Source organism: Mastigoproctus giganteus, chromosome 8 (genome assembly GCF_048544385.1).
Source record: "Mastigoproctus giganteus isolate SK-2022 chromosome 8, ASM4854438v1, whole genome shotgun sequence".
In the NCBI taxonomy this organism is placed as follows: Eukaryota; Metazoa; Arthropoda; class Arachnida; order Uropygi; family Thelyphonidae; genus Mastigoproctus; species Mastigoproctus giganteus.
The window spans coordinates 87,507,648-87,532,673 of NC_143582.1; the positions used below are offsets into that span (position 1 = coordinate 87,507,648).

Genomic DNA, 25,026 nt, shown 5'->3' on the forward strand with positions numbered 1-25,026 from the left:
CAAAATTTTTAATTTTCCACGTGTCCAGCCCACTTCCGGTTCCGGCACAAGTGAAAGGAATGCTGAGTATGCGCCTGGTCATCCACGTGTGCCGTGAACGTGGTATTTAAGGATGTGTCATTTAAGTCTCACTATTACTGAGGAAGGAGGAAGACACCTCCGAAAGCTCTAGTGTTTTTTATCGTCTTTTTATCGCTTTTATATTTATATTTTAATGCATTTTAACTTATTTACTTATTTTACTTTTGTTATAGTTTAGTTTTTTGTAAATGATTAAAAGTTTTTTGTAAATATTATTTTACAGTCTTTTCTATCATTTTATTTTATTTTATTTCATTATTCAACCAGTCATAAACGGTTGGTGTGTGTGTCTAAAATTGGTAGTATGAATAATCCCAACCTCAGAGGCCTTATTGCAGATACCTAAAACATTTTTTTTACCATAGTAGCCAATTTTTCAATTTTACAAGTTGCCACTTATTCAGTTATTTTTAAATGAATAGCAAATTCCCAAGAAAAGGAAGTATTGCTATTTATTTAAACATGCTACCACCCTGATAGCTGTTTTGGTGTAATATTGCTAATACCTCATCATAGAGAGGTGATGAAACAATATCTCTTTTGTCAGTATTAAGGAAATTGAATCCACCACCTGTTTACTTTTCTTAGAATAATACAAAAGAAAAGAACAGTTCTTCTATTGCACATGAATGAGAGGGGTACTCCTGTTCACTTTTATTCTGACCATTATCTGTTCACTTAATTTGAAGTTTTAAAAGCATCAGAATTAATTTTCAAAAAACATTTTTTCAACAAGATGGTTAAACCACATACTTCAAATTAAGTTCTTGATTGCTGTTGGCAAAAATTCATGATGCTTCATCTCAAATGTACCAGGTGGTGATAAATATCGCTGTGAAAATCAGTGGGTATGTGTCATTAAGGTATGCGGAAGTGATTTGTAGAAGAAAAAATATTAGTTCAAATTTCTACCACCACAAGAGAAATTGGCACTGTAAACATGTGATGGAATACTTAACTTAGGATTAGATTTTAATATCCGAACTTAGAAATCTACAGATATTGTTATATGTACTTTCCTTCATTTGAGATGATATTCTGAAAACAGAGGAATGGTGTGCAACAGTTTCATGTTGCACCTCATTGGGGATGTTGGCTACTTGCTGTTTAATGCTTGCTTTCAAATCCACAAGCATCTGTATGCTGCCATGGTAAACTCTGTCTTTCAGGTATCCCCATAGCCAGAAATCACAGGGATTGAGATTTGACGATCGGGCTGGCCAGAACTGCAGAAAGTCTCTGAAAATTATGCGATTTCCGAATGTTGAGCGGAGCAGTTCCTTCACTTGTTGTCCAACATGGGGAGGGTCACCATCTTGCATGAACACTATGGTCTCCAAGGATTGCCTTTCTTGCAGAGTGGGAATTATGTGATCCCTTAGAAGAGTGCAGTACCATACACCTTACGGGGCCATGAGGTGTAGACTCTTCAAAGAAAAAAGGTCCGATTATAAACTCTGCTGTGAATCCATGCCATACTGTAACGTATGGACTTTGTAGTGGTCTTTCATGCACTGCAGATGGACAATATGTACTTTCCCCATATTTGGCAATTTTGCACATTTACAGCCATTGAAAAGTGAAATGTGCCTCATGACACAAGATTATTCAAGCCCATGCATCATCAAGTTGCCGACCGGGCTAGCCGGGTGGGTAAAGTGCCTGCCTGCCTGGCAACCCAAAGGTCGTGGGTTCGAATCCCGCCTCGGGCTTGGATCAAAGTACTGCAAAAACCTTGGGAGGTGCATTATGGTCACAGAAGCCGATGCACCAACAACTACCAAAAAAAAATCGTCAAGTTCCATAGGAGCCAGAAATTGTAGAGCAAAGTCTATTCATCATTGCTGATCATCTTTAAGTTTCCGATATTCACGTAGTGCTGCATTAGCGTTACTATTATTCTGGTAGAACAGTTTTACTGAAAGAGCATGTTCCTTTTTTGTAAGAGTCATAATGGTTATTGACGGTGGCTTTGGCCTCTCTGCTTTTATCTAACAGGATGTCATTTGCGTAAGCAGCATGCCTTGAAGTAAATGACAACTTTTACATATGCGTAGCATCGTTTTTCCCCTGGTGGCAAAAATTTGAACTGTTTTTTTTTTTTCCTTCTACAAATCACTTCTCCATACCCTAAATACATACACACTGAATTGGAAACTTATTTTATAACCACCTGGTATATCTGGAAATTTTGTAGTATACTTTCCAGATCAGTTCAAACCCATGTGACTATTTTTTATCAAATTTCATAAGGATATTATATATGGGAGTAACCCATATTCAATTAAAGAATTGAAAGCTAAAATTGTAGCAGCTGTGGAAAGTATCCCTGAAGAAACACTAGCTGCAGTTATGGAAAATTTCCATAAAAGGCTGAAAATGCTATTGAATGCAGGAGATCACATATTGACAGTATTTTTACATGAATAAAATTTCTTGTGGTGCAGTATCAGAAGCATTGCCATAAGTGAAATCCTTTAGTATAGTGTGACTATAAACTAATGAGATTGATATTCGTGCATGATTTGTAAGAACAGCAGGAGTGATAATAGAAGGAATTCTTACTGTATGATTCTGCTTGTTAGCACCAGCACTTTAAGGGTAATCTTTTTCTGGAAGATGTGATGTATAAAAGTTCTTGTTTTTCATGTTGGCATCAAATGTTTGATTGTTATTTTGAGCAAAGGATTAATATTAAAATTTGCATTGAGGGTAAAAAGATCTAGAAGACACTTCACATGTTAATAAAATCTTATGGAATAAAGAAATGTGAAGGCAAGAGATTTTGTTGAAAAGATTTAAATAAGATAAGGGTAGATGCCAATGATGATGCACAAATAGGGTGACCATATATTTTTTAGAGAAACTAGGACATTCCCATTTTTAAAAAGACGACAAAACTAGGACATTTTAAACTTTTTTATTAACAAAAAATTATGAACGTTATATGATTTTTTGATAAAATAGAAATTTCTTCTGATAAAATAAAACAGACATTCTTTTAAAAATACACTTAATACTTTTAAAAAAATTAATATTTTCTAAGATTTTCGGCTGTTTAGTTATTTGATCTTAAAATTCTTGACATTTCTTTTTCATATTATGTGTATTAAACAATAAGCCTTTATTTACTTCAAACTGTAACAGGTTTCTTCCCTTTTGGTCATTGAGTGCTCATCAATGAAGACTGAATATAGAAGGAATAAATACTATAATTTTTAATAATTCAGAACTTAATTCTAAAGTTTGACAAAAAAACACATTCCTTATGCAGTAGTACATCAATTTCTTATTTTTTCCATGAAATTAATGAACAGCCTTGAAGAATGGATAGGGTGACTATATATTTTTTATGAAAACTAGGATAGCTGAGGGAGAAATTAATTTTAGGAAGAAAACAAAAATAGGACTATAAATTTTTTTATTGCAAAAGATAAAAAACAGAAAATAGTAGCAAAATAAAATACATATTGTTGACATAAAAATTAAATAGGTATTCTTTTAAAACAATATTTAATAATTCATTGAAATTTTAATATATACTTGAAGATAAAATTTCTGCTAAAACTTTTGGTTCATTAATTATGTGGTTGTAAAATTCTTCACATGTCATTTGCATATTATATATAGTAAATAATATTCTATTAACAGCTTCAATTTTTAATTGGTTTCTTTCCTTTGTCCACTGACTATTTATCAATGAAAATACACGTTCAACATTTGCATTGTGGCCAAATACACAAAAGATGAATTGTACAATTTTTAGTAACTCTGAAGTTAATTCAGAAGTTTTACATTGTTTAAAAAACTTCACCCATTTCTCATTTGCAGTTAATGTATTCCATTTCTCATTTTCTTGTTGTGTTTCCAAGAATAACTTTAAATTATGCCATTGATCAAAAAGTTTTACATCATCGACTGTGACTCCCTTCTCACAAAGATATTCTAAGCAGGAATGAACATTGTCCCAAGAAGGAATTTCTGCCAAATCGATCCATTCTAAGATTTGAAACTCATTAATGGTTTTAACCATGATTCAATATATTTTAAAGTATGGCCATACAAATTCTCTCGATTTGAACTGTAAACTGTGTAACTTCATTTTCCTTACCCTTTTCTGTTGCAATTTTTAGTATTGAGCACACTTTTAACCGAAGAAATTTATTTGTTTTCCTCCCCTTGAGCAAATGAAAAACAGTCTTAAGGATTTTCCACACTTCAATTATTGAAATACAGTCTCTTTCAATACGTTTTATATTTTCTTGAAAGACTGACATGAATGAATGAGCAAATGAAAGGTATGCCTCATTCATATCATCTTCAATATTGCTGGTGAATCTTCCAGCAACAGAAAATAGGATTTAAACCCTTCATAAAGTTCTAAAATGTGATTTATGGCTGGAAAGAGAGATAACCATTGCATTTTGGTGTAGTATAAAGATTGCTCCCCTCTGTCTCTACAAAATTGCAAAAGTCCATTAGTGATTCAACTCTCACAGTATAAATAGAGAAATGATTGTAGATTACCTAAGCAGCATTTCTATATTGACTGGTAGTCCATCAAAACTATAATGCACAGTATTATTTAAAACGTGTGCTGGACAACCAATTCCAATTAATTTATCATAAGTTTTTCTTTTAGTTTAAAATACACATTATTTCTTCCAGCTCTTTTGACACCACTGAAGTTAGTATTACAGTTATCACCGGAAAAAGAGATACATTTAGTTATAATGTTCTTTTTGATTAAAACATCACATATCATATTTGCAATTGCATGTGATTGCTCATTGGGTTGATTAATTATATCTAATAATTTACATTTAGTTCACTGTTTTGATAGTCAAAGTACTGAATTAAAATTAGGAATATTTTCAGTGAACCATGATTGCTAGCATCTTTTGAAATGCTTATATATGGTATGTTCTTTAAATCATTCATTACAAGATCAATTGTATGTGGTCAAAAAATATTATTTATGATTGCCTCAGCCTTAATCCTGCCACACAACATTTTTTGACAAATATGTGAACAGGAAACATTCTTTTCATTAGCGGAATCCAACAATCCAGCGAACGGTATGATTGGTGATGCATTACTGTATGATATGCTGCCACGCTTTCAGAAGTTCTGATGAGTTTAACATCCTTGTTAGGTACGATAAATTTTTCTAAAACATTTGATGAAGCCGATGCACGTCTGGTGTTATTAGCATTTAGCATTAGCATTAGTAGAGGCATTTGATGCAAGAAAGCAAGCTTATGCAGCATCAGCCAAAAAAAAAAAGTAACATAAATAAATAAAAATAACCACTTTCACTTCACCCCTCTGTTCGTTCGAAATACCTGTCCAGCTGAGCCTTAAACTTATTTAGGCTATCAACTTCCACAACAAGGGATGGAAGTCTGTTCCACCTACCAACCACCCGCTGGCTAAAGGCAAATTTCCGCACATCTATCCTACATCTGTCTTTCCTCAATTTGAATTTATGCCCTCTCAGGTGATTATTCTGAGCAAGAGGAAGAATCCCATCAGCATTGAGCATGCTCAAACCATTCAAGGCTTTGTACACCTCTATCAGATCACCTCGCTGGTGCCTGGTTTCCAGACACTGTAATTCGCAAAACTTAAGCCTTTCTTCGTAAGAGCACCCCTTTGTCCCATTCACCAATCTAGTTGCCCTTCTCTGTACTCGTTCCAGCAGCTCTACATCCTTCTTGAAATGAGGCCTCCAGGCCTGTATACAGTACTCTAGGTGTGGCCTGACCATTGCCTTATACAAGGAAATAATCACCTCCTTATCCCTGCTAGAAAAATTCCTATATATCATTGACAATACACCATGAGCTACTCTTGCAGCCCATCTGCACTGCTCAGAGAACTTCATATCTGCCTGCACAACCACCCCCAGGTCCCTTTCATTCTCTACCACTGTCAGTGTAGTACCACAGAGTTGATACGTTGCTCTGGGTTTGCTGTTTCCCATATGTAGTACTTTACATTTGTCAATGTTAAACTTCATTTGCCACCTCGAAGCCCATCTGCTCAACCTTTCCAAATCCTGTTGCAGCAGCATAGTGTCAGTAGTGTCCTTGACAACCCTGCCAACCTTCGTATCGTCTGCAAACGTGGACATTAAGCCTGATATACCATCATCAATATCATTTATAAATACAGAAAACAATAAAGGACCCAATACTGAACCCTGAGGGACTCCACTAATAACATTAGTCCACGATGAGCAGTGTCCATTGATTACCACTCTCTGTCTTCTCCCCCTCAACCACCCCTTTATCCATAGCAGCAGTTTGCCTCCAATGCCACACTGCTCCAATTTGTGCAGCAGTCTTCCATGTGCAACAGTATCAAAAGCCTTTCTAAGATCCAAGTATATAATATCAAAGTTATTCCCTGCATCCAGTTCTTTTGTGACTGCATCATAGTATCCAATCAAATTGGTCAGGCAAGACTTACCCTTAACAAAACCATGCTGTGTCCTAGCTATAACTGAAGTCTTGTCTAGATGATCCTGCAGTGCTTCTTTAACCAGTGCCTCCATTAATTTTCCAGGAACAGAAGTTAAACTCACAGGTCTATAATTACTTGTGTCAGCCTTTGATCCCCCTTTGTGAATTGGGGTCACATTTGCACATCTGCAGTCCATGGATACCTCCCCTCAGTCCAAGGAAGCTCTCATAATTATGGCTAAGGGTTTGCTTACTTCCTTTGCTGCCTCCTTTAATATAACTGGATAGATCCCATCCACCCCAGGTGCCTTTCTTATGTTTATCTTCAACAATTTCTCCTCCACTTTGCTCTCAGTTATTACAAGATTCTCTAGCTTACTGCTAGAGTTGAATACACCTCTGGCATTCCCCTCGCTGAATAACTCCTCATGTGTGAATGTTGATGCAAAATATTCATTTAGTTTGTTAGCTACCTGAGCAGGGTCATCAACAGTTGACCCATCGATCTCAAGTGGACCAATCTGATTCATCCCCTTCCTTCTAGAGTTTACATAAGTAAAGAACTCTTTGCTGTTTCTCTTCGCATCCCTTGCCAAGGATCTCTCGTAATCTGCCTTCGCCTGCCTAACCTCCTTTGTAACTTGGTTACAGATCAACTTGTATCTATCATAGGCGTCTGTGTCACGTGTTAATTTGTATGTATCCCATGCATTTTTCTTTTCTGCCATATGCCTCATCAGTTCATCTGACATCCATTTAGGCCGAAACCTTGAACAGTATTTCTTAGTTGGTATGTAAAGCCTAGTAGCTTCCAAGATAAGTTCTTTGAATGCTTCCCATTTTGAATTTGCTGTTGGCAATATCATCAGTTGATCCCACTGTATAGAATTTAAATACTGTCTCAGTCCATTGTAGTCGCCTTTACGAAAGCAATACCCCTTCCCTCTACCCCTAATGGTAGTTACCTCTTTGAGTAACTCCCACTTCAGCACACTGTGGTCACTGCCACCAAGTGGTTCATTTATCTGCAGATTCTTATGCTTATGTTTTTCAGTGTTCAGATGTTCTTTCAAATCAAGTTTTCCTTTATTTGCAACAGAAATAACACTATTGCAAATGATACAGATTACATCATGTTTGTTTTACCTTTCTTGAATGAAGGATGTTCTTGAAGAATTTCATTAGTTACTATGCACTTCCTTTTTCCCATGTTTTTGCAGCAATACTGCATACCATACATTGCTTTCTTTTGAAAAACAGTAGCAACTACTTTCCAGGGACAAAAACATAAAATGATACTTTGATATTATCGATGTTTCTGCTGCGATAGTGCGTACTGTGGCACTTTTCTGTTATAGCCACTGTAACTTCTGCACTATCTATTGGCGGCCACATAAGCTATAACACTCTCCATTGATCTAGATATGACAGTACGTGTGGTCTGTGATATTTAATGAAAACCCGACGATAGCGCAGCAGTCACGGTGGATATAAAAAAAAGTACCCATATCGTATGTACCATAATTTGTTTGGGTATCATTCACATTCTTATAAGTGATGCTTAAATGAATACAGAGGGTGTAAAAATTTAAAGTGAATGTAAATCTTGAGTTGTAAATAGAAAAACTAAGACAAACGAGGACAAATTTTAAAAACCTGCGAGGACATCCAAGGACACCTTAAAAGAGAGGACATGTCCTTGGAAAATGTTGAACTACTCAGAGATTTGTTTTTTTTTTTTCAGAGATGATGGCTGAAGAGCTAAATTTAACCCTTAAGTTTCACCAAATTTCTATTCAATCCATATATTTAATACATGTTTAATCAAGGAGAGGACCAGTTGTTAGAAGGAATGGGCAAAAGTTGAGGTAAAATGAATAAATTTTATCCATTGTTTTGAACACTCCTAATGATTTTTTTATGATTAGACATTTATTCTGATTTAAATGAAACTGGACAAAATGCATTTTTCAGGAAAATGGTAGCAAATTATAGGGCATGATTTTTTGAGTATGACTGAAACAAAAAACCAAGGTTGGCAATGGAAAATTTGAATATTCCCAAGATGTCAGTGGTATTATACTTATGAGAATGTATGCATCTCCTCCATTTCTCTCCCTCCCCTTCTCCCAATATATGCATATCTTATTTATTTTTGTTTCTATTCAGACCATCATCGCCATATTTTTTACGTAGGTTGCTGAACATTTTTCTATACAGTAAGTCCCCGACTTACGCAACTTCGGACTTATGGAAATTTTTTTTCACTCATTTTTTTTTTTTTTTTTTTTTAGGATTGTAAAGTTTAAAACAAACAAAAAAAAATAATAATAAGCAATCAATAAAGACGATCACACAAATTTCACAAGTGAAATATGGAGTAACAAGCAAAAAAATAGGAAACGAGAGAAGATTCATCAAATTTATTTGTTTTTTTTTTATATGACTGAAGATTTCATTGAAGGAGACACATATTTCACATAATAATTTTAAAAACCCACAGAATTCCAGCTATCAGAGGAAGTAAGCAAACCCTTAGCCATAATTATGAGCGCTTCCTTGGACTCAGGGGAGGTACCCATAAACTGGAGATGTGCAAATGTGACCCCAATTCACAAAGGAGGATCAAAGGCTGACACAAGTAATTATAGACCTGTGAGTTTAACTTCTGTTCCAGGAAAATTAATGGAGGCACAGGTTAACGAAGCACTGCAGGATCATCTAGACAAGACTTCAGTTATAGCTCGGACACAGCATGGTTTTGTTAAGGGGAAGTCTTGCCTGACCAATTTGATTTGATACAATGATGCAGTTACAAAAGAACTGGATGCAGGGAATAACTTTGATATTATATACTTGGATCTTAGAAAGGCTTTTGATACTGTTGCACATGGAAGACTGCTGCACAAATTGGAGCAGTGTGGCATTGGAGGCAAATTGCTGCTATGGATAAAAGGGGTGGTTGAGGGGGAAAAGACAGAGTGGTAATCAATGGACACTGCTCATTGTGGACTCATGTTATTAGTGGAGTCCCTCAGGGTTCAGTGTTGGGTCCATTATTATTTTCTGTATTTATAAATAATATTGATGATGGTATATCAAGCTTAATGTCCAAGTTTACAGACAATACAAAAGTTGGCAGGGGTTGTTAAGGACACTACTGACGCTATGCTGCTGCAGTAGGATCTGGAAAGGTTGAGCAGATGGGCTGAGAGGTGGCAAATGAAGTTTAACATTAACAAATGTAAAGTACAACATATGGGAAACAGCAACCCCAGAGCAATGTATCAACTCTGTGGTACTACACTGACAGTGGTAGAGAATGAAAAGGACCTGGGGTTAATTGTGCAGGCAGGTAAGAAGTTCTCTGAGCAGTGCAGACGGGCTTCAAGAGTAGCTCATGGTGTCTTATCAATGATATACAGGAATTTTTCTAGCAGGGATAAGGAGGTGATTATTCCATTGTATAAGGCAATGGTCAGACCACACCTGGAGTACTGTATACAGGTCTGGAAGCCTCATTTCAAGAAGGATGCAGAGCTGCTGGAACGAGTACAGAGAAGGGCAACAAGGTTAGTGAAGGGAACAATGGGTTGCTCTTACAAAGAAAGGCTTAAGTTTTGTAAATTACAGTGTCTGGAGACTAGGCACCGGCGAGGTGATCTGATAGAGGAGTATAAAGTCTTGAATGGTTTGAGTATGCTCAATGCTGATGGGATTCTGCCTCTTGCTCAGAATAATCACCTGAGAGGGCATAAATTCAAATTGAGGAAAGACAGATGTAGGATAGATGTGTGGAAATTTGCCTTTAGCCAGCGGGTAGTTGGTTGGTGGAACAGACTTCCATCCCTTGTTGTGGAAGTTGATAGCCTAAATAAATTTAAGGCTCAGCTGGACAGGTATTTCGAACAAACGGAGGGGTGAAGTGGAATTTTTTTTTTTTTTTTTTTTCTGGCTGATGCTGCATTTATGCTTTCTTGCAATATATGCCTTTACTAATGCAAATGCAATAAGATCGAGTTTACTACCCATTTATAATTAGATGCACTAACAGAAAAGCCCAATAAACTGGAAAGTGCAAATTGTTTTTATTGTTTTCTGGTAGTGACCTCCAGAAATATGCTTTAGTAAAATGTGAGCACACATGGTGTGATAATAGTGAGTTTTTGCCTTAACCCTGTGAAGTTCTCTAAAAAAATTCATTTTGACTGTTACCAATGTGCCGACTTAGAGAATAAGTGACAGTGGTATTAGTAAATCTACCAACAATAGGAAAGTGACCAATATGGATCAGAAAATTAAATAAGTATGAAAATGGTCAAACATTAACAAGTATTGCGCTGAATTCAGATTTTTCAATAATAATATAGTAGCAATATGTTATTAGTCATTCCCGAGTTATATAAAACTCAACTTACATAAAAAGTCCTGGAATGTATCTTTTATGTATGTTGGGAACTTCTGTATTTTTGGATTTACCTGGAAATTGATTATCTGGGATTTTTTTTTTCCCATCTATTCTGGCAAATCGAGCATCTACTGTAATAGCAAAATGATTTATATATTTTATTACTTGGGCCAAAAGAAGAAAAATTGTTAAGTTGTATCCCTTCCTCCAATTTTATAGTTTATGTAAAATTGTTTCTCATTAGATGTAGTGTTATTTTTTATTTTTATTTATTTTTTTCTCTTTCTGACAGACGTTTGAAGAAAGCAGCATGTTTCATCTTATTGGTATTTTATGTGGGCTTGCTATCTACAACTTCACCATCATTGATTTACCTTTTCCTGCTGTCCTGTATAAAAAACTGTTGAAAGAGTGAGTTATTATTATTTATTTTTTTTAATTGCAGTTTCTTTTTCAAGAATCATACAAACCATATCTGCTTTGGTACAATAGTTGAGCTAGAAAGTTCTGGAACTTGTACCGATGTAGAGTTGCCTGTTATGATGTAGTTTTTATCCCGTATTCTGCCTTTTCAGTAAAGACCAAACAGTTTGTAGCTGTGCCATGTTTTTACATAATAACCATGGACTTAATTTGCTTATTTGAGGATAAGTTTTTGAGATGCAGTTTTTCTGGATTGGAGACCATTGCTTTGACTACTGGTTTGTATTTTTATTGTACCTTGCCCATCATAGGTTAGTCTCATAATCATTTGTCATATCAATCCTTGCTTGGCATGTATCAGCTACATGCCTCCACAGAAATTTTGCTATAGCTATTGCATTATAGCCATAGCAGCTTATGTGCCATTAAACCCCCCCATAATCAGCTATAGTTATTCTCTCAAGAGCCTGGAATCACCTATCAGATAGTAATTTTTATGTATAATCTTGTGTGCTGTTGTAATATCTCTCAAGGTATTTGGGAGACATTGTAATTAAGGTAGAGAGTCTGACAAAATACAGAGTGGAATTGGATGGATAGCTTTTAGTGATGGACAAATTCATAAGTTTTTATTATTCTTATTATTATATTTTTAGCAGATGCAGAATAAGTTTGCTTCCTTGAAAGGATTTTGTTAATGAATATTTTATTGTTAACAAAACAAAGTTTTACATCACATATATTACTTCCACTGCATTTTCTTCTTTTTCTGACTTAGCTTTCATCTTCACTCTCACTACTTTTCTTCTAAGAAACTATTCACTCTATACAAATCTGCTCTTCCATGGAATATTGTTTCTGCTTATTGTTCCCTTAAAATCTTTCTCTCATGCTTTCAGATTCCATTCAAAAGAGGGCAGTCAGATTAACTTAAATAGTCTTCCTCTCTGTCTTGTAGATAGTCTGTTTCTGCTGCATGCCTTCTCTATAGATATTTCCATGGGCACTGTTTTTCTGAATTAGCATCTCTAATTCTCCTCACTCTCTTCCAAACCAATCTGAACATGTGCTGCAACCAGTCAGCATCCACTGCTGTCCCAGAACCAAATTTTCTTCTTAATTTATCCCTTCAATTTCTGTTTTCTGGAACAATCATCCTTTACAGATATTTCCCAAAAACTACAATCTACAGAAATTCAAGTCTAATTTTAAATTTTATGCATGTTTTTGTTGGAGTTTTCATTAAAAAAAAAAACTAAATATCTGTCACTGGAGATCTTTTTCATATTGAATCCAAAATCGAAATCTTCAAAATGGCTGTATGTATGATCATTCCTTCCATAGGAAATGTAGATTCTAAACTTAAAAATTGTGAAAATGGTCCAAACCTACCTACTTCCCCACGATGAAAAACCTTTTAGGTCTCATTACTTATTTTACTTTTATTCCAGTAGTACTAAAACATATTTTATACAAAAATATCTTGAGACAGTACCCCCCCCCCCCCATTGGCTCTTAACCTCACTGGATTTGTTTTTATTGGATCTTGGAGAATGCAGCTCCTGCAAATTGAGCCCTTCTGTAGTTTCCTATACCATGTGAAAAGCAGTCCTGCTTGCCACCTCTATTCTCCATTATAGAATGCTTTCAACGTTGAGGCTAAATTCTAGAAAGTAAATAGATTTTAAAGAATGACGTTGTTTGTTGAAACACTGAAATCAACTTACTCTAATGACAAGCACTCAACTTTTCCAGCACCACAAATGACCATGCATGCATGTTCTGAACAAGTTGAGTATGTACATCAATGCATGTCTATATATGGGCAAACATGATGTGCATAGAAGTACTACATCCTTTGGCAGGTTTGAAAGGTCTCAGAACTTTTTGAGTGCTACAGAGTACTGTAAATTCAGTTTTTATCAGAAATCAGTTCTTGAGTTATAAAGCATTGTAGAGTATCAGACCTCTTCCTTTCCCTTTTACTATAATAAGCTCAGAGGAAAAAAATGAAAGTATTTTACTGTAGTTATAGCTCTCGCTAAAAGAATAATCCGAATTTTGGCCATTTATAAAGATTTTTTAAGATATTGAATGTGATGACAAGAGTAGCCTTGTGCAGGTGAAATTTTTACGGCTCTGGAAATAGAGAAGTTTTTTTTTTAACTTTTGCTGTTTTATTGACTTAAATTGGCATATTAATTTATTTTCTAGAGTAGCTTTATATTCCTAGTTACGATACTTACTTTAATTTTTAACTTCAATAGAGATTTTGTAAGTTATTACTTAGTATCGGTAAGGGTATCCAATCCACGTTTCACAAGTTTTGCAGCTCTGGCGAACGAAGTTTTAAGCTATATTTAGCTGCTTTATTGACTTAATTGTTATATTAAATTATTTTCTATAAGTAGCTTATAGACCTAGTCAAGATCCATGGTTTTTTCTGAATTTAGATAGCAAGATTTTGGAAGTTAATTAGGGTCTATACTTAGGGTCCGTAGATTTACCGTTCGTAACTTGCCGCCATTGTTATACCCGTATATACATATCCCATACTAGATAGCGTTAGTTTAGTATAGTATTACTGATTAATCAGCAAAATTTATTAATCTTGTTAAACTTCATTATCAATTAAATTGTACTTTTTTAACTAAATAACGACTTTGATTTTACAAACGTAATATTATTAATTAATACATAACTTGATACAGAAGTTATATAACTATATAATATCAGTATAGATACATACCGATACATACCATAGTTTACCCATAAATTTTAACTACGAATGTGGGTAAACTATGGATATCCTCTGAAAATAAATAACAGTAGTCTTCTCTACTAGAGAAGCGTTATTTATTTGAAGTAGTGCAATACCAGCTATCTCATTGTGAAGGCACCCACAATATGAGATACAATTAAAACGATGCCTTTTACACTACATTTGTAGTTCAAATTTATGGGTAAACTATGGTGTATCTACACCGATATTATATAGTTAATTACCTAAACCCATAAGGAATTATGCCTTGTGCATTTCGTCTTCAAGTAAGTTGTATAACGAAACTCAAAGATAATACTCGATACTGAAAAAAAAAAAAAAAAAAAAAAAATACATATATATAGTGTTATAACTGTATTGAGATATAAGTATAGGGTTATAATTTTGTACTGAAATTGAATTTTATTGAAATTAAATCTAAATCAGGACTCAGACCAGAGTACCAAATCTGCTGTACACCAATGGAAACAGTGAAAGGAGTGAAGGTGGAGTTGGGTTTCTGGTCCATAAAGGTTTTAAAAACAACATTTTGGAATTCAAAAGTACATCACCAAGGGTGTCAAGACTAATACTCAAGATTTCTAAGAGGTACAAGCTAAAGATTATAATGATTTATGCACCAACATCGAGCCATGATGATGAAGAGGTTGAAGAAATGTACACTGAAATTGAGAGTCTTCTAGATGAGCAGAAAACCCACTACACTATTATTATGGGGGACTTCAATGCTAAGGTTGGAAAAAGGCAAAACAGTGCAGAAAGAGGAAATTTTGGAATTGGTGAAAGAAATAAAAGAGGTGAAAGACTTGTGGAATTTGCAGAATCTCAAGGAATGTCAGTAATGAACACTTTTTTCAAGAAAAGGGTGAACAGAAAGTGGACATGGAAGAGTCCAAATGGATTAACAACTAATGAAATCGACTTCATCCTCACTAACAGAAGATATATTGTGAATGATGTTACCGTCCTGAATAAGGTAAATGTTGGAAGTGATCACAGAATGGTAAGATGTACACTGGATATAGATGTAGGAAAGGAAAGGAAAAAACTGACTCGAGTAAATAATACAAAGGTCTTTGAAATAACAGAGGAGGAGAAAAGGCAGTATGTACTGGAACTTAAGAACAAGTTTGAGCTTCTGCAGACTGCTCAGGACCAAGATATCGATGAGGAATATTACAACTTTCTGGAAGTGATAAAGCCCAAGAAACCTATAGGGAAACAGAAATCCAAAGAAAAAATTAGTCAAGAAACACTTGTCATGATGAACCAAAGACGACAAATGAAGAGCAAGAAAAACACTGACAGGGAGAAAATTGAGTATACTGAGTTATGCAAAGCCATTAGAAAGAGACTCAGAGAGGACATAAGAAGATTTAACACAAGAAAAGTAGAACAAGCATTAAGGGAAAACAAAGGATTTAAATCAGCAGCCATGAGCAGTAATATAGAAAGACAAATGGTACTGAAACTGAAGAATAGCGATGGTGTACTTATAAACAGCAGAGAAGGCATAATTCAAATAGCAGAAGACTACTATAGAGAATTATACAAGGAGCGAGGGAATGATACCAGCAGTGGGGAAGATGGATTGCAAAGTAGCAACACACACGACATACCCGATATTCTTCCTGATGAGGTAGAACATGCATTGAAGAAAATGAAAAATCGGAAAGCCCCGGGGGAAGATGAAGTTACTGTAGAGTTGTTAAAATTGGGAGGAAGAGACATAACACAAAAACTGGCAAGGCTCTTCACAAAGTGCATTAGAAAAGGTGTGATGCCTAAGCAGTGGAATAATGCAATCATAGTTTTGCTGCATAAGAAAGGAGATAAATCAGAAATTGGAAATTATAGACCAATTAGCTTGTTATCCCAAATCTACAAGTTGTTCACAAGGATCATTACTAACAGATTAGAAAGAATACTTGATGAGAATCAACTGAAAGAGCAAGCTGGCTTTAGGACAGGATTCTCAACTATGGATCACCTTCACGTAATATCACAGCTAATGGAGAAAGCAAATGAATATAAAACACCATTATGCCTGGCATTTGTGGATTATGAAAAGGCATTTGACTCCATACAGCATAAGGCAATGTTTCGGGCACTAGAAAGACAAGGCATAGATACTCCATATATTACGATTTTCAAGAAAATATATGAGAGTGCTGCATCCTTTATTAGACTAGACAAAGACAGTAGGAAATTTAAAATCGAAAAAGGAGTTCGACGAGGAGACACAATATCTCCGAAGCTGTTTACTGCTGCCCTTGAGGAAGCTTTCAGAAGATTAGACTGGTCGCAGAAAGGAGTCAATGTGAACGGAGAGTACCTAAACCATTTACGATCTGCAGATGACATTGTGGTCATAAGCCACGATCCCAAAGAATTAGAGGAAAATCTTAATCAGTTATGCACAGTTAGTAAGGATTTTGGACTAAAGATGAATATGGCTAAAACAAAAGTAATGATGAACAAGTATGCCACAGAAAGGGAAATAATGATTGAAGGAGCAGTAATTGAAAAGGTGGAGTCATATACTTATCTGGGACAAGTTATTAGCTGTAATAATGATAAATGGCTGGAAGTCAAGAGAAGAATAAATTTTGGATGGATAGCATTCAGGAAATATAGTCACATACTGAAGAGCAATATCCCAGTTTGTCTGAAACGTAAAATAATGAATCAATGTATACTCCCCACCATGACTTATGGAAGTGAAACTTGGGCACTCACCAAAAGAATGGAAGAGAAGCTAAGAACTACAAAGCGAAGAATGGAACGAATTATATTGGGAATCAGACTGTTAGATAAGAAGAGAAACACATGGATTAGGCAGCAAACTCAAGTAAAGGACATTCTTATCAAAACTAAAGAACTAAAATGGTCTTGGGCAGGACACATAGCTCGAAGACATGATGACAGATGGACTAAGAAAATAACAGAATGGTACCCAAGAGGAGCTAGAAGAAAACCTATAAGACAAAGGCAGAGATGGATAGATGAAATTCATGAGTTTGTGAGTAGTAAATGGATGGCCAGTGCTCAAAACAGAAGCAACTGGAAAGTTGCTGGAGAGGCCTTCATCCCGCAATGGATTGAAAATGGCTGATGATGATGATGATGATGATCAGATCACCATGATGGTGCCTAGTCTCCAGACACTGTAATTTGCAAAACTTAAGCCTTTCTTCGTAAGAGTACCCATTTGTTCCATTCACTAATCTTGTTGCCCTTCTCTATACTCGTTCCAGCAGCTCTGCATCCTTCTTGAAATGAGGCCTCCAGACCTGTATACAGTACTCAAGGTGTGGCCTGACCATTGCCTTATACAAGTGAATAATCACCTCCTTATCCCTGCTAGAAAAATTTCTGTATATCATTGATAAGACACCATGAGCTACTCTTGCAGCCCGTCTGCACTGCTCACAGAACTTCATATCTGCCTGCACAATTACCCCCAGATCCTTTTCATTCTCTACCACTGTCAGTGTAGTACCACAGAGTTGATATGTTGATTTTTGGTTACTGTTTCCCATATGTAGTACTTTATATTTGTCAATGTTAAACTTCATTTGCCACCTCTCAGCCCATCTGCTCAACCTTTCCAGATCCTGTTGCAGCAGCATAGTGTCAGTAGTGTCCTTGACAACCCTGCCAACCTTGTATCGTCTGCAAACTTGGACATTAATCTAGATATACCATCATCAATATCATTTATAAATACAGAAAATAATAATGGACCCAACACTGAACTCTGAGGGACTTCACTAATAACATTAGTCCACGATGAGCAGTGTCCATTGATTACCACTCGCTGTCTTGTCCCCCTCAACCACCCCTTTATCCATAGCAGCAGTTTGCCTCCAATGCCACACTGCTCCAATTTGTGCAGCAGTCTTCCATGTGCAACAGTATCAAAAGCCTTTCTAAGATCCAAGTATATAATATCAAAGTTATTCCCTGCATCTAGTTCCTTTGTGACTGCATCATAGTATCCAATCAAATTGATCAGGCAAGACTTTCCCTTAACAAAACCATGCTGTGTCCGAGCTATAACTGAAGTCTTGTCTAAATGATCCTGCAGTGCTTCTTTAACCAGTGCCTCCATTAATTTTCCTTGAAAAGAAGTTAAGCTGACAGGTCTATAATTACTTGTGTCAGCCTCTGATCCTCCTTTGTGAATTGGGGTCACATTTGCACATCTCCAGTCTGTGGGTACCTCCCCTGAGTCCAAGGAAGTTCTCATAATTATGGTTAAGGGTTTGCTTACTTCCTTTGCTGCCTACTTTAATATAACTGAATAGATCCCATCCACCACAGGTGCCTTTCTTGTGTTTATCTTCAACAATTTCTCCTCCACTTTACTCTCAGTTATTACAAGATTCTCTACCTTACTGCCAGAGTTGAATACACCTCTGGCATTCCTCTCGCTGAATAACTCTCATGTGTGAATGTCGATGCAAAATATTCATTTAGTTTGATAGCTACCTGAGCAGGATCATCAACAGTTGAGCCATTGATATCAAGTGTACCAATCTGATTCATCCCCTTCCTTCTAGAGTTTACGTAAGTAAAGAACTCTTTGCTGTTTTAATTTACATCCTTTACCAAAGATTTCTTGTAATCTGCCTTCGCCTGTCTAACCTCCTTTGTAACTTGGTTACAAACCAGCTTATATCTATCATAGGCCTCTGTGTCGCATGTTAATTTTTATGTATCCCATGCATTTTTATTCTCTGTCACATGTCTAATTAGTTCATCTGACATCCATTTGGGCCTAAATCTTGAACAATATTTCTTTGTTGCTATGAAAAGCCTAGTAGCTTCCAAGATTAATTCTTTGAATTCTTCCCATTTTGAATTTGCTGTTGGTAACATCATCAGTTGTTTCCACCGTATAGAATTTAAATACTGTTTCAGACCACTGTAGTCACCTTTATGAAAGCAAAAACCTTCCCTTTACCCTTGATGATAGTTTCCTCTTTGAGTAAATCCCAATTATTCTTTTAGGAATGGAATTCTTTATCCCACACTCCACTTAAAATCTCATCCTTTATCTAAACCTTGCTTTTCCAGTAAATGTGCTAAGGCCGTTCAGAAGAAGAATGTTACATATCATAATTGGCTTGTTTCCAATTCTTCAGTTTCATTTTCTGCCTACACCACAGCTTGCAACAGTTAGCCCTTTCGTGTAAGCTTCCCTGGCCTGTGTGTTTTCCAGAGTTGCTTGTACTTTGAATTGCAAATTGTATCTTAAAATTGTAACCAATAAATTGGCATTTATTGTTATTTATTTTCATTTGATCCACAGTGTGGTTAAAAGCTGCATTATAATATTTGTTTTTTGATATTTGTAAACCCCACTGAGATCTGTAATGTGGGTAGACATTGTAATTGGCTTGTATTGTCTAATTTTTTTATATATTTTTTATTATTTTGGTCAATCAGTTGAATAATAATAATGGAAAAAAATAAATTTACAGAATTATAGAAATTAATTTTAAAAAATTGGAAATAAAATTTACAAGATATAAAAAATTAAAGAGATAACAAAAATTAAGTTAATCTTAACTCCTAATCCAAGCATTTTATTATCCAGAAGAAACAGGAGCACTTAGAATCTCATATGATCACTGTGACTGCTGTTAGTTCACCTTAAGCTTTACTGATATCACTGTTATGTACTAGGGTAGCAAACATTCTCCTGAAATTTTTCTGATTCGGGTATGAAGAGGTGTAGCATGATTCCATAGGATCTTATTCCAGTATTCTGTAATAGAATTACTTTGTGCAGCAAAATTACTTTTTACTATAGACTATTAATTCAGTAACAGCTAAAAACACAAGTGGAATTGATTCTTGCATTCTTCCTGTTGTGACATGCAGCCTGGGAAGCAGGTGGGAGAGTAACAAGGAATGGTGAGGTCCACGCTAGGAGTATCGTAAACAATTTTGATGGTTTTTAAGTATTGGTTGTCACCAAATGCTACATTCAAATACTGCATTTCCAGACATGGTCATTCTGGTATTGGGGATGCAGAATTTAAATATAGCAATTATAATGTATATAAAAAAGATAGATGTGATATGGGAAGGGGGAAATCACACTTTTGTTTAAGAAACATAGATATTCTAAAATGGTACAACTAAAAGACATGGGTTGCCAGCGTAATATTGAGTCAGTCAGTCTGGTGTGACATGTTCAGGATTTATTTATATAACTAAACCCAGGGGTAAAGGGAAGGGATTTTGTTATTGCAAAGGTGGTTATAATGGGCTCAGATAATTTTAAACTCTTTTTACTAAGTGTGACCATCAGATGTTAAAAAGTGTCAGTGCATTTACTCATTGTTCAGGTAGGGTAATTTGCTACTAAACATTTTATACCCACCAAGAGATATTGCCCAAGGTTTGGACTTAAATGGATGTCAGATGACTGATGAGGCTAGTGACAGAGAAGAAAAAGCATAGGTTGATTTTAAATTAGCAGACAACACAAACTTAGAGTAATTGTTAACTAGTCTGTTATCAAGTCACTAAGGGGTTTGAGCAAGCTAAGATAGATTATGAGAATTCTTTGGCTAAGAATCCAAAGAAAGTTAGAACATAATTCCTTGCTTATGTTAACAGAAGGAAAGGGATGAATGATCTGTTAGATATCAGTAGCATAACTATTGATGATCCTGTTCAAGTTGCTGACAAATAATAAATATTTTGTATCTGCTTTCACATATGAAGTTTGTAGAGGGTGAGGGCCAGCAGACAGTCAGAATATTGATTGGGGGTGAAATGATTTTATAATAAATGAAATTAAGAGAAATTACAGCACCTAAAAGTCAGTGCATCACTTGGGGTGCTGATGGAAACTGTTCAATTATATTAAAAGAGGTGAGCAAACTTTTAATCATGATTTTGAGAGTATCCTTCAATTCAGGGCTGACCCTATGTCTCTCCTATTCAGAAAGGGAGATTTAAGGGAAAAAGGAGTAATTACAGACCTCTAAAATTTTCCCTGGAACTTTCAGTGTCAGGGAAAAAAATGGAGTCAGTGGTTAAAGCAGAAATGCAAGATCATATTGGCAGGAACACAGTTTTATGACAATCACAGACTTAGAAAACAAAGCAGCTATTGAAACTCAAATAATCTGCCCTCAAGATAATATCAGAATCTTCTGTTCTTCGATCTGTCTTCAGCACTGTTCCAAATGTATGATTTTTGTATAAATTAGTAATCTTCCCTAGTGCCACAGTGTGCCATTAAGGGCAAGTTGTAGGTAAAGAGGTAATTAAGTGGTAGGAGACAAAAATGGTTATAAATGCTTCCCATTTTGAGCAAACTCAAAATGGGAAGCATTCAAGAAACTAATCTTGGAGGCTACCAGGCTTTACATACCAACTAAGAAATATTGTTCAAGGTTTAGGCCTAAATGGTTGTCAGATGAACTAATGAGACATGTGGCAGAGAAGAAAAATGCATGGGATACATACAAATTAATGGGTGACATTGAAGCCTATGATAGATATAAGTTGGTCTGTAACCAAGTCACAAAGGAGATTAGGCAGGCAAAGGCAGACTACGAAAAATCCTTGACAAAGGATGCAAAGAAAAACAGAAAAGAGTTCTTTACCTATTTAAACTCAAGAAGGAAAGAGATGAATCAGATTGGTCCACTGGATATTGATGGTTCAACCGTTGAGGATCCTGCTCAGGTGGCTAACAATCAAAACGAGTATTTTGCATCTACATTCAAGCATGAGGAGTTATTCAGGAAGGAGAATGATGTAGGTAAAGTAAACATTGGCAGTGAGCTGGATGATTTTGTAATAACTGAGAGGAAAGTGGAGGAGAGATCGTTGAGGATAAACATAAAAAAGGCACCTGGGGTGGATGGAATCTATCCAGTTATATTAAAGGAGGCAGCAAAGGAAGTAAGCAAACCCCTAGCCATAATTATGAGATCTTCTTTGGACTCAGGGGAGGTACCCATAGACTGGAGATGTGCAAATGTAACCCCAATTCACAAAGGAGGATCAAAGGCTGACAAAAGTAATTATAGACCTGTTAGTTTAACTTCTGTTCCAGGTAAATTAATGGAGGCACTGGTTAAAGAAGCACTGCAGGATCATCTAGACAAGAATTCAGTTATAGCTCAGACGCAGCATGGTTTTGTTAAGGGCAGGTCTTGCCTGACCAATTTGATTGGATACTATGATGTAGTCACAAAAGAACTAGATGCAGGGAATAACTTTGATATTATATATTTGGATCTTAGAAAGGCTTTTGATACTGTTGCACATGGAAGACTGCTGCACAAATTGGAGCAGTGTGGCATTGAAGGCAAATTGCTGCTATGGATAAGGGGATGGTTGAGTGGCAGAAGACAGAGAGTGGTAATCAATGGACACTGCTCAACGTGGACTAATGTTATTAGTGGAGTTCCTCAGGGTTCAGTGTTGGGTCCGTTGTTGTTTTCGGTGTTTATGAATGATATTGATGATGGGATATCAAGAGAATGAAAAGGACCTGGGGGTAATTGTGCAGGCAGATATGAAGTTCTCTGAGCAGTGCAGACGAGCTGCAAGAGTAGCTCATGGTGTCTTGTCAATGATATACAGGAATTTTTCTAGCAGGGATAAGGAGGTGATTATTCCCTTGTATAAGGCAATGGTTAGGCCACATCTTGAGTACTGTATACAGGTCTGGAGGCCTCATTTCAAGAAGGATTTAGAGCTGCTGGAACGGGTACAGAGAAGGGCAACAAGATTAGTGAATGGAACAAAGGGTTGCTCTTACGAAGAAAGGCTTAAGTTTTGCAAATTACAGAGTCTGGAGACTAGGCACCGGCGAGGTGATCTGATAGAGGTGTATAAGGCTTTGAATGGTTTGAGCATGCTCAATGCCAATGGGATTCTTCATCTTGCTCAGAATAATCAGCTCAGAGGGCATAAATTCAAATTGAGGAAGGACGGATGTCGGATAGATGTGCGGAAATTTGCCTTTGGCCAGCGGGTGGTTGGTTGGTGGAACCGACTTCCATCACTTGTTGTTGAAGTTGATAGCCAAAACAAATTTAAGGCTCAACTGGACAGGTATTTCGAGCGAACGGAGGGGTGAAATGGGAGTGGTGTGTTTTTTTTTGTTTTTTTTTGGCTGATGCTGAATAAGCTTGCTTTCTTGCATCATATGCCTCTACTAATGCTAAATGGTTACTACTCTTTAGACTAATGTGGTGAGTAGGGTACCAAAGGGGTTTGTTTATGTTGGGGTCCTCTTACTGTTTTTAATATTTTATTAATGATGTAGGAATTTCAGATTTGTTACTTAAGCTTACATGATACAAGAGGAAGATGGTAAATAGCAGAAATCAGGATATGCTGTTACAGCAAGAACTAGAAAAGGGGGTTTTTTTTTGGTTTTTTTTATGTAAACTCCAAACACGAGAGGTATTAGAACCTATAGTACTTAGTACCGTGCTTCAGTTGGAGATTGATAAGACAAAAGAAGATATTTGTTGACATTGGACTTGAACTTCTGTAGACTGTAATTTTCAGGAAATACGTATGAAGGAAGGTTGTTCCAGAAAACGGCAGTTGAATGAATAAACGAGGAAGATGAAAAGTTGGTTCTGTGAGTTTGAAGTTGGACAGTAAATGGATGTTGGCTGGTGGCGGCACATTTTTGGACTGTTTTGAAAGAGAGAGCGGGAATTATAGAAGCCAATTCAGTAGAACAGTGCCCATGGAAGTATCTGTAGAAGAGGCATGCAGCAGAAACAGTACGTTTATGAGACAGCGAGTGGAGAAACTCTGTTAGAGATGAATCATTAATTAACCTAACTGCTCTCTTCTGAATGGAATCAAGAAGCCTGAGAGAGGTTTTGGGGACACCACCCAGATGTGGGAACAATATCCCATGGCTGGGCGGATTTGCAATTTACACAGAGTGAGCAGCTGTTTGGAAGAAAAGTAATGCAGAGAGCGAAAGAGAAAACCAAGTTTTTTAGATGCAGAGGAAGCAATATTTGTAATGTGCTTGTGCCAAGAGAGATTAGAAGTCAGGGTAATCCCAAAAGAGATATATCATTTTGCCTAGAAATCGGAGTGTCACTAAAGATAAGCATAGGAGCAGAAGAATACTTTTTGCGAGATATAAGACAAGACTGCTTTTATTGACGGTTGAAATCAACTAAGTTGTCTTTGCCCCACTGGAGAATTACCTGAAGATCAGCATTTAAGGAATTGGTAGCAGATTTTCGAAAAATTGAAGCAGATTGAGCAGGACAAGGTTTCTAAGAATGGGAAGTGGAATGCAATGTGCTGTCATCGGCAAAACTATGGATAGGATTTCCAGTCAATGGAAGAAGGTCATTAATATACAAGAGGAAAAGAGTGGGAGAAAGAACTGAACCTTGGGGGACACTGGCATTAGTGAAGAAATTAGAAGACAGAGAGCCATCTACCATCACCCTCAGCGAGCGATCAGAGAGAAAACTGGATAACCAATTACTAAAAACAGATGGCAAACCATAAGATGGAAGCTCGTTTAGAAGACCTTTATGCCAAACACAATCGAAAGCCTTTGATATATCAAGAACAGCTACTTGTGTTTCACCGAACCTTTCCATTGAATTTGTCTATAAATGGGTAACATAAGCCAGAATATCACCAGTGGAGTGACACTGACGGAATCTATACTACTGGCGATCGTTGATCAGATGGAAGGTTTCTAGATAGTTTAAAAGTTGGCGGTTAATTGATTTCTCCATTACTTTAGAAAGGGTGGAAGTAATTGCAGTGGGATGATAATTGCATGGGAGGGATTTGTCACCCTTTTTAGGAACTGGCTGGATATGAGCAAA

General features: G+C 36.3%; 1 protein-coding gene across 1 annotated transcript in view; it reads left to right on the top strand.

Moving 5' to 3' along the window:
- The window catches only part of Herc4 (HECT and RLD domain containing E3 ubiquitin ligase 4), a 768,218-nt gene that overhangs the window by 548,464 nt on the left and 194,728 nt on the right, over positions 1–25,026 (top strand). The window contains exon 21 of the mRNA XM_090378812.1: positions 11,249–11,367. Coding sequence (XP_090234938.1) covers positions 11,249–11,367 — 119 coding nt within the window. The remainder of the gene's footprint in view (positions 1–11,248; positions 11,368–25,026) is intronic.